General features: G+C 38.4%; 1 protein-coding gene across 1 annotated transcript in view; it reads left to right on the forward strand.

The window, feature by feature from the left end:
* The first annotated feature begins 8,624 nt into the window (after positions 1-8,624).
* EPC1 (enhancer of polycomb homolog 1) overlaps positions 8,625-17,244 on the forward strand; it is a 97,466-nt gene continuing 88,846 nt past the window's right edge. The window contains exon 1 of the mRNA XM_019973130.2: positions 8,625-9,231. Coding sequence (XP_019828689.2) covers positions 9,229-9,231 — 3 coding nt within the window. The 5' untranslated portion in view covers positions 8,625-9,228. The remainder of the gene's footprint in view (positions 9,232-17,244) is intronic.

Raw genomic sequence — 17,244 nt, forward strand, 5'->3', positions numbered from 1 at the left:
AGGCTCTTCCGTCCATGGGATTTTCTAGGCAAGGGTACCACTTGCCTAGAAAAGTGGTACCAAGCGAGTGGGGTGCCATTGCCTTCTCCGGTAATCACAGCCTAGACTAAGTCAAATTTCTTGCCTTCCATAAAGCCCCTCATTCCTCTTCTCAGCCTAGTATTACAAAGCAATTAAAAAGTAGATAGGACTTCCCTGATGGACCAGTGGTTAAGAATCCACCTGCCAATGCAGGGGATAAGCATTCGATCCCTGGGTCAGGAAAATTCCACGTCCCATGGAGCAACTAACCCTGGGAGCCACAACTACTGGAGCTCCGCACCCCACACCCAGCCCCCCACCCCAAGAAGTCACTACAGTGAGAAGTCACTGCAGTGAGAAACTCGAGCACCACAGTGAAGAATAGCACTTGCTCACCATACCTAGAAAAAACTTGTGAGCAGCAATGAAGACCCAGGACAGTTCAGTTTAGTTCAGTTCAGTCACTCAGTCATGTCTGACTCTGTGACCCCATGGACTGAAGCACACCAGGCCTCCCTGTCCATCACCAACTCCTGGAGTTCACTCAAACTCATGTCCATCGAGTCAGTGATGCCATCCAGCCATCTCATCCTCTGTTGTCCCCTTCTCAACCCACCTTCAATCTTTCCCAGCGTCAGGGTCTTTTCCAGTGAGTCAGTTATTTGCACCAGGTGGCCAAAGTATTGCAGTTTCAGCTTCAGCATCAGTCCTTCCAATGAATGTTCAGGACTGATTCCCTTTGGGATGGACTGGTTGGATCTCCTTGCAGTCCAAGGGACTCTCAAGAGTCTTCTCCAACACCACAGTTCAAAAGCATCAATTCTTTGGCACTCAGCTTTCTTTATAGTCCAACCCTCACATCCATACATGACTACCGGAAAAATCATAGCTTTGACTAGACGGACCTTTGTTGGCAGGACCCAGGAGAGCCAAAAATTAATAAATAAATACCATTTTTTAAAAAAGTGAATTTAGAGACTTCTCTGGTGGTTCAGTAGTTAAAACTCCATGCTTCCTCTGCTTGGGCACGGGTATCAAGCCTGGTTGGGGAAATAAGATCCCACATCCTGGAAGGCCAAAAATGAAAAAAAGAAAAATAGCTGAATTTAACAGAGAAAATGAAGATTACTCTTGTACTAGGAACTGCATTTAGTTATGAGGAAGAGACCCCACAAAACAGTACTTCAAAACAAATTAGTGGTTTTCTAATTTTTTTTTCTCCCATGTAGAAAAAGATCCACATGGTAGGGTGGCTCCACAGAGCCTAGCTTTCTTCTTTCTGTTCAGCTACTCATGGCCTTGAGCTCTCCTCCCTGTTGTCAAAACAGAGCTCCTGACTCCACCCAGGTGTGGCGACCACACTCCCAGCAAAAGAGGGCGAAGGTGAGGAGCAAAAGGCACCTCCCGCTGAGTCAGCCCCCTTCACAAGCTTCCTTGACCAAAGGACCTCTGATTAAACCTCGTTGTTTAAACCTATGTGGGAAACTTAGATCATCTAGGGGGCAAACCCAGTATAAAATCCAATTTTATTAGGAAGTGCCAAATTGGCACTTGCCATGGGCACTTGCCATCTACCTCTACAAGGATTAAATCATGTGCTGCTGCAGCTGCTGACCTTCAACAACTCCTGAAAGGAGTTAGGGGTAAAGATCAGAAATGAGGCACTCTGTGCTTGAGCGGGTAGGGGGAGGAAGAGAGGGAGGGGAGGAACTGGCAGGACAGGTCTTCAGATAGTTAGATATTTTCAGGAGCTGATTTTATGAGCCCAATTCCTATATCTCCTCGTATCTAGAAAACCACTAAAAATCCTTCATGGCTATTCCTCATGACTAGCAGAAAACTTCACGATACTAGCAGAAGCCTTCTGCAAAAATATGTGCCTGATTGTAAGTATTCCCCCCTCACCAAAATCACATTTATAATGACTTTCCCCCTCCTGCCTCTTTGGAACAGTTTCTCAGAGCTATCTTAGGTGCTGTCTCCCAGGCTGCAGTCCTCATTTTGCCCCAAATAAAACTTAACTCACAGCTCTCAAGTTGTGCCTTTTTTTTTAAGTGGACTAAGGAAAGATGGAAACTGGATAGTCAGCAAGCAGTCTCAGCCACACTGAAGGTCACAAGCTGCTCCTGGGAATGACCCTTCTTGAAAATGCCACTTGGCTTGCAGTAGATGAAAGTAATCTAAAGACATCCCACAACTGGTAAAGAGATCTGAAGTAAACACTCTTAGCATTTCTGCCAAATAGTCGAGCATTTGGGAAAGAAAAAAATCTGGTGAGTTGGTGCTTGAAAATATTTTGCCCCCAAAAATGTAATTAATGGTAAACTTCACTATTCTTAAGAAGAAAAATATGGGGAAAGTCATAAGGATAAAATTTAAAGGGTTTACCCAAGACCACACAAATAACTAAAAAAATTTGTTCAGTTCAGTTCAATTCAATTCAGTCACACAGTCGTGTTTGACTCTTTGCGACCCCATGAATTGCAGCACGCCAGGCCTCCCTGTCCATCACCAACTCCCGGAGTTCATTCAAACTCACATCCATCGAGTCAGTGATGCCATCCAGCCATCTCATCCTCTGTCGTCCCCTTCTCCTCCTGCCCCCAATCCCTCCCAGCATCAGAGTCTTTTCCAATGAGTCAACTCTTCGCATGAGGTGGCCAAAGTACTGGAGTTTCAGCTTTAGCATCATTCCTTCCAAAGAACACCCAGGACTGATCTTTAGAATGGACTGGTTGGATCTCCTTGCAGTCCAAGGGACTCTCAGGAGTCTTCTCCAACACCACAGTTTAAAAGTGTCAATTCTTCGGCGCTCAGCTTTCTTCATAGTCCAACTCTCACATCCATACGTGACCACTGGAAAAACCATAGCCTTGACTAGACAGACCTTTGTTGGCAAAGTAATATCTCTGCTTTTGAATATGCTATCTAGGTTGGTCATAACTTTGCTTCCAAGGAGTAAGCGTCTTTTAATTTCATGGCTGCAGTCACCATCTGCAGTGATTTTGGAGCCCACAAAAATAAAGTCTGACACTGTTCCATGGAAAAGAAATGCAAAAAAGCAAAATGGCTGTCTGGGGAGGCTTTACAAATAGCTATGAAAAGAAGAGAAGTGAGAAGCAAAGGAGAAAAGGAAAGATGTAAGCATCTAAATGCAGAGTTCCAAAGAATAGCAAGAAGAGATAAGAAAGCCTTCCTCAGCGATCAATGCAAAGATATAGAGGAAAACAACAGAATGGGAAAGACCAGAGGTCTCTTCAAGAAAATTAGAGATACCAAGGGAACATTTCATGCAAAGATGGGCTCGATAAAGGACAGAAATGGTATGGACCTAACAGAAGCAGAAGATATTAAGAAGAGGTGGCAAGAATACACAGAAGAACTGTACAAAAAAGATCTTCATGACCAAGATAATTACTATGGTATGATCACTCACCTAGAGCCAGACATCCTGGAATGTGAAGTCAAGTGGGCCTTAGAAGGCATTACTATGAACAAAGCTAGTGGAGGTGATGGAATTCCAGTGGAGCTATTTCAAATCCTGAAAGATGATGCTGTGAAAAAAATTTCTTAGCACCATGTATATTCATTTATTAGGGCCCACACATGGAAATCTGGCCATTTCCAAATTGTAACTTTGTTTATTCCTTTATTTTTATTGAATATAGTTTCATGTGCTATACAGTAGGACTTTATTGTTTTGTAACTCTGTTTATAGTCATTAGGATTATAAGCTTTGTTTTAAGCTAAGAATATATTTTTAAGAAACAACTGGAGGACTTCCCTCATGGTCCAGTGGTTAAGAATTTGCCTGCCAATGCAGAGGACACGAGTTCAATCCCTGGTCCAGGAATATTACACACCTAAGCCCATGCACCACAACTATTGAAGACTGCCTTCCAGAGTCCATGCTCTGCAACAAGAGAAGCCACCGCAATGAGAAGCCCGAGCACCGCAACTAGGAGTAGCCTCCACGCACTGTAACGAGGAGACTTGAGAGCCTGGAGGTTTCAGTGATGGTAAGATCAAGAGAAGCTGTGGTGAAGTGGAGAAAAAACTCCACGCTAATTTTGAGTTTTCATAGCTAGAAAAACAAGCAAACAACAATAAAACATAAAAAGGAATTCCCTGGTAGTCCAGCAGTTAGGACTCCACGCTTTCCCTGCAAGAGCCCTGAGTTAAACAAATAAATAGATAAATTTAAAAAATGAAAGAACTGAAATGGGATTAAAGCCCATGGTGGCACAATCCCTCATTCACAATTACGAATTCTCCAAATGTTTGAAAACTGAAGGCTTCCTCAAAAGTTGCAGTCAGTTTGGTGACAAAAGCTGACCCAAAATGATATGGGGATACTTACGGTCTGTCTTTACTCCATTTAGTATAACTGATCATGTATTTCAGTACAATGTATTATTATACTTGATTATGGGGTGATTATGATAATGCATCATATTATTATTTTTAAATTATTGTAAAAAATCTGAATTCCAAAACATATTTTTCTTCCCCATACAGTTCTGAGTGGTAAAGATCTTAAAATTTGCATTACCTAATTGGTTCACAATTTGATTTGTTTAGAGTTTCCCAAACTATGGAAGCTCATTTAAAGGATTACGTATCATTGATTTGACTTGCTTTTTCTAAGTCTTAGAATCTAAGAAATTGAACATACTATTTCTGCTCATGTGTACATAGGATTTGGTTTGCTAACAATCAGTTAGTAAATTAAAAAAAAAAAACACTATTTATATTCCAGTTATATGATTTAAATTCTAGCTTTAATAATGCTTTGCCTCATTTGTTTAAAAAAAAAGTGTTAATTGAGCTTTGTTCAACTGATATGATGTGAAGATCTTTGAATAAAAAATACCAGAATTGACACTACTGGAGAAGCACAAAACTAAAACAAACAGTTGCCTGAATTCTTCCTTTTGATTTTGTTAGTAATGTGTATGGTCTTAGATATTTGTTTCTCACTCATATTTATGTATGCACTGAGCCATAATCAATGCTGTCCCAATGCAGATGAAATATAATTTTTTAAAATACAATACCGAAACACTGTGATGCAGCTATGGTTTCGGGGGATTTTTTTTTCTGGGCCGGGTCACATGTCTTGTGGAATCTTAGCTCCCCAACCAGGGATCGAATCCAGGTCCCCTGCAGTGGAAGTGTGGAGTCCTAACCACTGAACCACCAGGGAATTCTCTGTTTTGTTGTTACTTGTTCATTTGTTTTTGCAGCTGTGTAAGTATCAATAACCTCAGATATGCAGATGACACCACTCTTATGGTAGAAAGTGAAGAGGAACTAAAAAGCCTCTTGATGAAAGTGAAAGAGGAGAGTCAAAAAGTTGGCTTAAAGCTCAACATTCAGAAAACTAAGATCATGGCATCTGGTCCCATCACTTCATGGGAAATAGATGGGGAAACAGTGGAAACAGTGTCAGACTTTATTTTTTGGGGCTCCAAAATCACTGCAGATGGTGATTGCAACCATGAAATTAAAAGCTGCTTACTGCTTGGAAGGAAAGTTATGACCAACCTAGATAGCATATTAAAAAGCAGAGACATTACTTTGCCAACAAAGGTTCATCTAGTCAAGGCTATGGTTTTTCCAGCAGTCGTGTATGGATGTGAGAGTTGGACTGTGAAGAAAGCTGAGCGCCGAAGAATTGATGCTTTTGAACCGTGGTGTTGGAGAAGACTCTTGAGAGTCCCTTGGACTGCAAGGAGATCCAACCAGTCCATTCTAAAGGAGATCAGTCCTGGGTGTTCTTTGGAAGGAATGATGCTAAAGCTGAAACTCCAGTACTTTGGCCACCTCATGTGAAGAGTTGACTCATTGGAAAAGACTCTGATGCTGGGAGGGATTGGGGGCAGGAGGAGAAGGGGACGACAGAGGATGAGATGGCTGGATGGCATCACTGACTCGATGGATGTGAGTTTGAGTGAACTCCGGGAGTTGGTGATGGACAGGGAAGCCTTGCGTGCTGCAGTTCATGGGGTTGCAAAGAGTCAGACATGACTGAGTGACTGAACTGAACTGAACTGAAGTTCAAAATTATTACTAGCATGGAGTTTTTTCTCCATTTCACCACAACTTCTTTGAATTTTATCATCACTGAAACCTCCAAACTCAAATTCCAGCATTTTACTCTCTGAATAAAATTCACTCCTTCTGTAACTTTCAAACTTCAGTAGCATGTCACTACATTTCTGGCTTTTGATGTCATTTTCCCTTTCTCTCAAAATGCTGCAGGGCTATTGGCTTCATTTTACTTCCTAGAATACTCCAAGTCTCATTCTGCCTCAGGGCCTTTGCATTTGCTACAACCACTTCCTAGTCTGCTCTTACTCTCCTATTTTTCAACTTTGGCCCCTTCTCATCCAACTCTAGCACCAATGCCATGTGCTTAGAAATAACTTTTCTTACCCCCTTCTCTATGTCTTTCCCTCCCTGTTATTCTGGAAGACTGCACTTTATTTCTTGGTGGCAATTATTAATTTCCAAGTATAGGTTTTTAAATTATAAAAAAATATATTTGAAAATTATAAAAAATTTATTTTTATATAATTTGCTATTACTTGCTTGTTTCTCTGTCTTCCCACAAGACTGTGAGCTTCATGAAGAAGAGAAACTTCGCTCTTGTCGATTAATGTGTATGTAGCAAGGAGCATCATGCCTAGTACACCCTAAGATCTCAAGTGAAAGTGAAGTCGCTCAGTCGTATCCGACTCTTTGCGACCCCATGGACTATAGCCCACCAGGTTCCTCTGTTCATGGGATTTCCTAGGCAAGAGTACTGGAGTGGGTTGTCATTTCCTTCTCCAGGGGGTTTTCCCGACCCAGCGATCGAACCCGCATTGTCGGCAGATGCTTTACCATATGAGCCACCAGGGAATCCCAGGATCTCAAGAGCTATTTGAATAAACAATGTGAGAATTATTTACCCAATGTCTTTCAGTGATAATTTTTCCAAAACATCTCACTCTACATTTTACCTTTACCAAAACAAAAGTTGTTCAAATCATGCATATCATGAATATGGTCTCGAAAATTCTGAAGAAAATTCTGTGGTAGGGAAGTATATAACTTAAAATATGCATATTATGGAAAACACACAGAATATTCTAATCTATAGATAATAAAGTATATATGTATATGCCCATCCATATATGCATATATGGATACATAACTATATGTATTTATACATATATGAATCTTCGTGTATATATAAGGATGGGGGAAGTGTTGGGTGAGAAAAACTCAGGGCTGGGGAGGTGGTAAGATAAGATAGTAGATAATGAAAATGATCCCTAGGAATTTTTTTCTGTTGCAAGGAAAACTGCTTAAAAATGTATCAAGAATTTTAGTCTACTCTCTTCATTAGATGACTTCTTAAGGATGTTTTCCTAATTATAATCACGTCATTGAAATGTGCTCTCATCAGGTAACTACTGATGAGACTACAAAATAAAACATTCACTCTCAAAAAGTGTCCCGATTTAAACAATAAATTATATGGTCACCCTAGCTATAGGGTGTTCTTCTAAGAATGTTACCTATAAAACGCCAAAAGGGAAGAAATACCAGACCGTGGGGAGAGGCGGGGGGTGGGGCGGAGGGCGGCTGTTGGGGAGGGTTTATCGAACACAGGCACTTGCTCGCTGCTTTCTTCACTCGATTTCTTTAAACCCTGTACTACCCTTGGCTCACCAGAAATTTCTCTGGCAAAGAATTTTATACTGAATGTGTTCAATTAACACATGTATGCGGTATTTGACATATTTCCATATTTGCTGACATTTGTGGCTTTACATTTGCAATCAATCATACTGTAGCGTTCATTTAACCTTCATCCTTTTTTTTTAAGTTTTCGACTTCGTTTTTATTTAAAAACCCAGTTGCAACCACCAAATACCTGACTCAGCTCACAACTAGACACAGAGCATCAAATTTCCCAGCCCCCTTAATTTGAAAGCCTGCCAAGATAGGTGAAAGACCTTATAAATATGTAAAACAGGAAGTTCAAATTACAGTCAAGTAAATCTCTAGAGATTGATGTTCTTTTCAAAACAATTAAAAAAAAAAAACTAATAAAAAGCAGCACATTTTAAAGATATCCCCCCATCCAAGGCTTCACCCGAGTTCAGCCTGGACAATGTACTTTTAGTACTGTATTTATTTTGGATTTTTACCACTTCCTGGAGGCCTGGAGGAGCCACAGTGGGAGGATCCAAAAAAACTCAGTACCACAGCCATTTTGTTTGTAAGGCAGGCTGGTAGGATTCTATCAGTCAGCAAAGGTTTCTGAAACAATTTTTTGAGAAGGAGAAAAAAGTACTCATGCCTATTGCTTGTAACGTAGCCGCTAAAATCATTATTTTATTTGTATTTTCTGCACAAGAGGAAGTAGTAGTGCTAACCCATTCTAATTTTTTTTTTTTCAAGGAGTGAAAGCTCCCTGACCTGGAGACGACGTGAATTCGGTGCAAGGCTTCTCTAGGTACCTTTGGGATGTTCAATTTAAAAAAATGTTTTGATGGGGATCATTTTTCACTGGCCACGCTGGTATCCAAAGGAGACCACGACGTTGGTGAATGACAAGCTGCTTAAGAAAAGCGTGCTCGTCCTTAAAAAAAAAAATTGCAAGAAATAAAGAATGTGGCTGGAGACATCAAAGGGGGCATTTTCTCGAGCTAGCGCGGGCAGTCGTGGGCGCTATTGTTTTGCAGTGTCACTTGGTAGCGAGCTTCAGACTTTGTCGTTTGGGTGGCTGTGTTTTTAAAAGCCCAGTGTAAAATGGCACTCACACTGCATTTTTTTCCGAGCTGCAGGAGGCGGGGGGAGCGGGGGATAGTGCAGACTGTAGGGACGCTGGCCGCCCAGCCAATCAGAGCCCGCCTGCTTGCCATCGCAAAGTTGTTAACCCCAGAGTCTTCTGGCTGCCGCTGCCTCCTCTGCTTTTAATCTTCGTGGATATTTCTCCGATTTTTTTCCCAAACGCCCACAGATCCTGGGGAAGCCACCCCATGCAGCCACCGATAATGGAAGAAAGTCTGACTTTTTCTTTACCAGATATTTTAAAGATGTTGGAAGATCCATACGCTGCCTGGAGGCTGTTGTTTCTAGGGACACAAGTATCCAGCCTATATTGTTACAATTCTTTTTCCAGAACTGGCTTCTTCTTTGCCTCCACTAATGGTAAGTTTGTCATTTTACAACATTTATGCCATTACATCTTTGACTGAGCCGCCAGCTAAAAAAGGATTTTCATTGTGTTTCTTCTCACAAAACCAGTCTTGGTGTTTTTCTTTAGCTTTGATCTCTGCACATTTCCACCTAATCTTATCTGGTTAATTTTTACCAAAAGAAAAAAAAAATTTTTTTTAACCTCATGATTAAAGCAAAATATTTATAAATTATACTTTAATTACAATGAGCTAAAGGGAACTCAGCTATCTCAAGATGGACTTGTTTTGTGCCAGCAATGTTGGTAATGCCAAATATGTGCATATCCTCTTTATAAAAATTATGTATTACCTAATTTGTCCAGGACTAAATGATCAGCAGGCAAACTATAGATGTAGTTTGGTTTGGTGTGAAATGGGCCTATTGTAGTTTTCTTGATGGATTGCTTAGATACAAACTACAGAAAAGCTGCCCTTGGTATAATGAAGGTGGAGATTGACATAACCGGGTTTATATTAAGTTATGGCTGTTACTAAATAGTGGATCTTTTATTTGCTGATCAGATCTAAACTTGTATTCCATGTTAGTAGTTCCCTGAGGCTCCTCATTAGATAATCTTTGCAGATCTAGCTTGTTTTTCTCCAGAAAGGTACATTTGGGAGACATTTTGTAATTTTTGGCATTTTTCTAGTTTTTTTTTTTTTTTTTTTCTATTTGCACACGGTGGGAGATCTTTTTTGTTTTGCATTGATCTGTGTTGGTGGCGCTGTAGCTCTCCTCAACAATTTATGTCAGTTTCACTAAAAGAAAAAAGGAGGAAAAAAAAAAAAAGAGGTGGGGCAACATTTGATCTATTATCTTCTCTCTTTATTTCCTTAAAGAAAGTTTGATTTGGTCGAAGGGAATTATTCAGTTGTATTGTTTTACTGTTTTCTGTGAACTGTGAACTATGGGTGAGAAGAGACACGTCGTCATAACCCGTCAGGGAGCAGCAGGCCAAGCGTGCAGTTTGCAGTTGTGTATTATCTGATCTGATCATCTCTAGATCACAGTTTTTTTCAGTAATAAGCTGTCTGTTTATCTTTTCTTTCCTCAGGAACATTTTGTATTTTTCTTCTATTACAATATCATCCATCCAACGTCTTTAATTTAACAAAATGTTTTGAGTTTTAGTTCACTGAATGTTGTAAAAGTTGAATTTCATTTTGAACCTAGGGATTTCTTAAATAACTATTCTAAGTTTCTCCTGGGGATTTTCTAGGAGTTTGATGTATAATAATGCTTACATTGTTGTTTGTTTTATTTTGAAGTGATACTTCAGTTGAATTTATGTATATCCTTGAGCAAATATTTTAGATTGAGATAATTTTTTAAGAATATGGATACAACTGCTTTTAACTTTTAAAATATTGGTATTCATATATCTAAGTGCAGGGTAAATCTTTTCCATCTTTGTTCTTGTTAAGAGTTATCTGATTAGAGAATATAAGATTTTAGGCCCAAAGCCTCCTAAGAACAAAAATGTGTATTACGATATGACATAGTTTTTACTGTTCTCTGTGAAATTTTTAGATATTTATGAAGATAGTAAGTATGTCCTTAGTTGAAAAAGAACATAGGAAAAAAATCAGCAATTGTACCGTAAAACAAATTATTTTGCTAAGTAAAACAAAAACAAATGAGATAGTATCCTAGACCACCTTTTCATATGATTGAATAGATGATTTCTTTAGAGAGTAAACATTTTTGAAGTTATAAAGTATCTTTTTTTCACTTTGAAATATGTAAGTGCTCATTTCACTAATCATTAAAATTTTCAAGTAAAAGAATGTGTGAAAATGACTAGGAATAGTATTTCTGATTTTTTTGTCTCATATTTACTTATCAGTGTTGAATCCTTTCCTTGAACTTAAAAAATAATTATAAATTTTGCCTATATTTTGTTTATACTCTGCTATAAAAATTTGAAAACATTCACTGTAACATTTTATCTCATCATAAAATTTCAATCTTCCCATCAAGATTGGTTTTGACATTATAGATTATTTATAGAGTGAAATACTGCAGGTGTAAATATATTCTCTAACCCTCTGATTGTGCTGGAGAGTTTAGTTCTCTGAAGTTAATCTACTGAATAAAATATACTTCCCAATATGTTTATTGCTAAAATATTCTGTTATTCAGCTGGTGACTTTGTTCATTGAATTTGTGAAAACTAAAAATATTTGTCTAATGAAGCCCCCCTTTTAAAAACAAACTGATTCTGTGAAGTCCATATGTAGCTATGCAATGTTCTTTGTTCTCCTATATCATCGACTATTACATCATTGATTATGAATAACCATTATAGTTGCATCTTCACTTTTTAAAATCTTCCATAGATATTTATGTTAAAGATATTCTTCTATCTATGACTCTTACATCACTAAATAAGGTTTAAATCTGTGAGGCCAAAACAATTCATTGTTTTATATTATTCTCCATTTTTAAATCCACCTTGTGCTTCATTTTCACTCTTGATTCTTCAGACATTTTTTTATTGACAACATTTTGTAGGCATTTAGTTTATGAGTTTGGTGAGATTATGATTAGAATGATTATAATAAACTATGTTTTATCCTGAAAAATCTTATTTATTAAATGTAGCATGTAGGGAACTAACTCAGTTTTTCATAGTAACAGTTGCTAGATCATGAACAATAAAGAATTTTTTTTTAATCTTGAAATGTTATTTCAGTCAACAATTACACACTTATTTTTTTCTGGCACACCTTTTTATCAGAGACAGTAGTAAGGAGCAACACTGACTATGTTAAAATATCGTTATCATTTTTTCTCACCCTGCTTCATCCCTCTGATGGAGGGGAGGGGTCAATGAGTAGTGAAATGGCCAAAAACCAGTTTGCAGAAAAAAGAAATAAATGATGCCAAAGAAACAGAAGATGTGTAAATCAAATTCTAAACAATAAACCTCCTAAATATGAACTTGAAACTATGAGTTTGGTCAATAATGGAAATAAACTGAACATTTTATTAAGACTTAATTTAGTGAACCCACATGATTTCCTAATTTATTCATTTGTATTCATTAGTGTTGCTAAAGATTGGGAAAATTTTCAGGTCAGCAAACCTATTAGGAAAAATGCAGTAACAAAGAGAAGAAACATTTACAGTGATATAAAGATGACATCATAAAATGCTGAAAACATTAGCCAGAACCAATCTAATATAACATGGAATAAACTTTTTTAGGAGAAGGAAAATTAGCTAAAAATTTTGCTCTCTGAAAACCAAGTGGAAGACAGACTTGAAATTGTATCTATTTCTAATTCCACCCTCTTTTTGTGTGTGCTTACCTCTTCTTTTTCTTAGACATATCATTACATGTTTTGCAAAGGAAAAGACAGGGGAAGACAAGAGATCAAATGGGTGTTTGTGTTATGACTTTGTTTTTTATCTTTCCGAAAAGATTCTCAAATGGAAACTCTAAAGGGAAGGAAAACAAAGATAATGATTTCTTTAAGAAAAAGATGAAAGGAATGGCCTTTATACTTGATTTATTCAACATTTATTTCTATTTAGGGGTTTGTTTTATATTTTCCTCCTATTACATGCTACTATGCTAAAATGCTGGGATATAGTATTAAGACAAAGAGGCAAGGATTCCTGCCCTCAGGGAGTTTACAGTCCAGTATGGTTCAACATTTTAAAAATTCTTAAATCTAAGATCTTAGATGTGGGAGGTCCCCATCTGAGAATAAGGGCGAAATAATATTTCTGGGGTAAAGCTTTTTTAAAAAAAGAAATCTATATAGGGTTTAACAAGTGTCCTTCTGTTCTTCTATTGAAGGACCATTATTTGGGACATTGAAGGGAAAATAGCCCTCAGATTTTAGATATAGCCCTAATAGATGCTGTATACATAGATGGTTAGCTAATGCAAATTACTACTGCAAAGTGAAAAATAAAACATTAAGTAATTTGCTTGAGAAGAGGAGAGGATCATTCTGGTAGTAGGAATTTTGGGTGTGTCCTTGTCAGGTCCATTTAATGAAAACTTTTTTTTCTTTAATGTGTAAAGCCTCATTTTGTACATTTTGCTCTCATTCTCATGAAATAAATGTCAATGTCTATAACAATTATGAAATGAAGCAGGGAAATACAATTTCAGTGTTAAAGGATTACATTAGAATAAAAACATTTTTTTTAATTGTCTGAAATAGTTCTAAGGGTATTTACATGACAAACATTTTTATAATAACCATTTGTATTTTAATTTAGGAAGGTAATATAATTAAACATGTAGTTAATGGTTAATTAGTGAAGCACATCAGATATGGAGCCAGGAAAGTAAGACTGCAGTTATATACAGATGAATTGGAAGGGAAGGAACTATTCGTTAAGAATTCTCTGTGTGTGCTTTAAGATGACCTCCAGAATGAAGTCAGCAAATTATTTTATCATACAGCCAATTAAAATACTATCTAAATGTATTATATCATATAGTTTGCTTTTGTACTAACATAGGATCCTGTGTAAAAAAAATGAGGACCCTTTATTTCAACTAAATTAATAATGAAGAGTCAGGCCATTTCTAGTCTGGTTCCATAGCTCAACAATGTTATCACGTTCCTTGCTGGTTTCCATTCTTTTACATTGCCATAATGTCAGCAGTGTCTTTCCTCATAGTCACAAGATGGCTGCTGCATCTCCAAGCATCATATCCTGATACTACAATTTCCAGAGTTTCTCTTAAGCATCTTCTTAGAAGGGAAAAAATTCTTTCCCAGAGGCCCACAGCAAACTGCTTCTTACATTTCTTTGACCAGGTTTGTAGGAAATGCTCATGCCTAAACCCTGTCTCTGGGAGATTGAAGTTACCCTAATTGGTTTAGCTGGGGAGGAGCTCTTAAAAAGGTGAATACCTGCCTAGTTTCCAGTACTCAGTGTGGCTAGCTCCCATTTGCTTTGTGTAAACTTTAACTGCTTTGTAAAAACATTCTTCAGTGATAAAACCTGTTTTCACAGAAACCAGACTGGTCATGGATGCTGCTAATTTAGAAAAATAAGCATTTAATGAGAGCTTTCTATGTTCCAGCCTTTAGGATAAATGCTACCTGTATTAAATAGCTCCTTAAATCCTCAAACTTTGGAGATAGAATAATTATTATACCCATTTTATAAATGAGCAAACTAAGCTTAGAGAGGTTTGGCCCAGGTTACAGTTAATGAAAAAGCCGGAGTTTGAACCCGGGAAGTCTGAAATCAGAACCGGACTTCTAACCGTCACATTGGATATTTCTAAATTTATCTTCTGTAGATTGGCATATAGTAAATATTTATTTATTATCTGGTTGTGCCAGGTCCTAGTTGTGGCATATAGGACTTAACTCCCTGACCAGGGACTCAACCTGGACCTCCTGCATTGGGAGCACAGAGTTTCAGCCTGTGGACCAGCAGGGAAGTCCCCAGATTGGCATATTTTAAATAAACTGTGTGATATTCCTATTTAAATGAGTCCTCTGGTGAATAATTTATAAGTCTAATAATCTTTTCTTGACATGAGCAATGCTTCCCTACATTATCAGTTGTACACATCTGAATTTTTGTATGTCAGATTTGCTGAAGATACATGCACCATATATCATCTCTTCAGGAGCAGCGCCGAAATTCTTTTAGAAGTTACATTTCTAAAATAAAAAAAAAAAGAAGTTGCAATTCTATCAGGAAAAGAAAAAAAAAAGATCAGAGAGTAAAGATGCAGGAAAGCTTTGTTGAAGTGAGTAAATTCATGATTCATAACACTAGGTCAAAACAGAATATTGGCTTCTGTTTCATAACTTACAAGGTACATTTATGTACAAGATGTTTCCACCTTTTCCATCCTTGGGATATAGGGAAGTTTACCCCTCTGGGACATTTTTGGGGGATTCAATGTAGCCTAGATCAGTGGACCTCAAACTTGAGTGTGTACCACCTAACATACAGGTGGCTGGGCCCACACCTCAAGTTCCTGGATCAGTGGGTCTGGGGTGGGGCCTAAGAAGTTGAAGCTGCTAGATGCTGCTGATGCTGCTGGTCAGAGGATCACCCTTTGAGACTTTGCTCTAGAGAATCAGAGGGTACCTGCCATGGAAAATATTTTGGATTTGAAATATGCCAAACTTTAAAGGATATAAATTAATAATTGGCAAATATATGAGTAAATACATGTGCAGGATTGAATAGGGGGTCAGGATAGCCTCCTTGAGAGTAGAGCAATGACTACATCTTATGTTTCAGCATGAGCATCACATTTGAGATTATTTTTCCAGCAACTCATATTTGTGTTTTTTTTTTTAAATGGTAATCTGTAATTTACAAATTATTTTTAAAAGCAAGTAAAAATAGAACTGAGTTGTGCTCAGTAGCAAGTTACATATGAAAAAGACTTCTGTATCTCATCATCTTGCTGGGTTTTCTCAAGATTTTATCCCACCACCCACTAAAGCCCCATGTTCATTAAAATGACATGGTTTTGATGAGACTAGGAAAAAGAGGCCATCATGCCAGTGACCTATATTTAGCTCTGAAACTCAGGCTACTGCCCCAATCCACTGGAAACTCTCCATCCTCCTAAGACAGGTCACAACCTCCAACTGAAAAACACTCTCAAGTGCCAAGGAGCCAAGAGTTTAATTGCTTCACTGCTTTGAGACTTAAAAAATTTAAGTCTGAAAGCTTTTGCTCATTTTTCACTAAAGTATAAAGTCCAAGAAACAAACCTCCAACATAAATCAGTAAAAAAAAAAAAAAATCAGTGAATTCAATGTCCTTAGCATTCTCAGAAGCCTGAATAAGCATTGAGTTATCCTTTCATCCCATGGAAACCCCATCAAGAAGCTGGAATGAAGTACTCGAAGAGGCAGGTCTGGGCTGTTTTCAGCCATATCATAAAACATCACTCGGCACCTAGGTAATAATAGACTCAGGTCATTTAAAATGGTCTAAATCTGCCAGAACTGTGCTGTCCAGGATGGCAGTCACTAGCCATTTGTGGCTATGTAAGTTTAAATTGGAATTAATTAAAATGAAACATTCAGTAGCTACACCTGGCTGTTGGTTACCATATTGGACAACTAATTTGTGGAAGGCTTCTTAGTTGTTCAGGTTGCTGTAACAGAATACCATAAACTGGGTGGCTTATACACAACAGAAATTTATTTCTCACAGTTCTAGAAGCTAGGAAATCTAAGATCAAGTGAAAATAAAAAGTGTTAGTTGCTCAGTCGTGTCTGACTCTTTGCAACCCCATGGACTGCAGCCCACCAGGCTCCTCTGTCCATAGAATTCTCCAGGCAAAAATACTGGAGTATGTAGCCATTCCCTTCTCCAGGGAATCTTCCTGACTCAGGGATCAAACACAGATCTCCTGCATTGTAGGTGGATTCTTCACCAAGATCAAGATACCAGCAAATTCTGTGTCTAGTGAAGGTCCACTTCTTGGTTTGTAGCTGTGTCCTCACACAGTGGATGGCGTAAGGGAGCTCTCTAGGATCTCTTACTGCTGCTGCTGCTAAGTCGCTTCAGTCATGTCTGACTCTGTGCGACCCCATAGACGGCAGGCAAGGGTGCTAATTTGAGGGCTCCACCCTCATGACCTAATCACCCCCAAAAAAACCCACCTCCAAATACCATCACATCTGGGACTAGGATTTCAGTGTATGCATTTGGAGGCTGGGGGATATAAATATTCAGTCTATAGCAGTGTCCACAATTACAGAAAATTCTATTGGAACTTCACACCACAGTAGGCTCACACTGTGGACCAGTGCTTCTTAACACTGTCTGCACTTCAGTTCAGTCACTCAGTCGTGTCCGACTCTTTGCGACCCCATGATTTGCAGCGACTCAGCAGCGGCAGGCCTCCCTGTCCATCACCAACTCCCAGAGTTCACCCAAACTCACGTGCATCGAGTCGGTGATGCCATCCAGCCATCTCATCCTCTGTCGTCCCCTTCTCCTCCTGCCCCCAATCCCTCCCAG

Source organism: Bos indicus, chromosome 13 (genome assembly GCF_029378745.1).
Source record: "Bos indicus isolate NIAB-ARS_2022 breed Sahiwal x Tharparkar chromosome 13, NIAB-ARS_B.indTharparkar_mat_pri_1.0, whole genome shotgun sequence".
Classification (NCBI taxonomy): Eukaryota; Metazoa; Chordata; class Mammalia; order Artiodactyla; family Bovidae; genus Bos; species Bos indicus.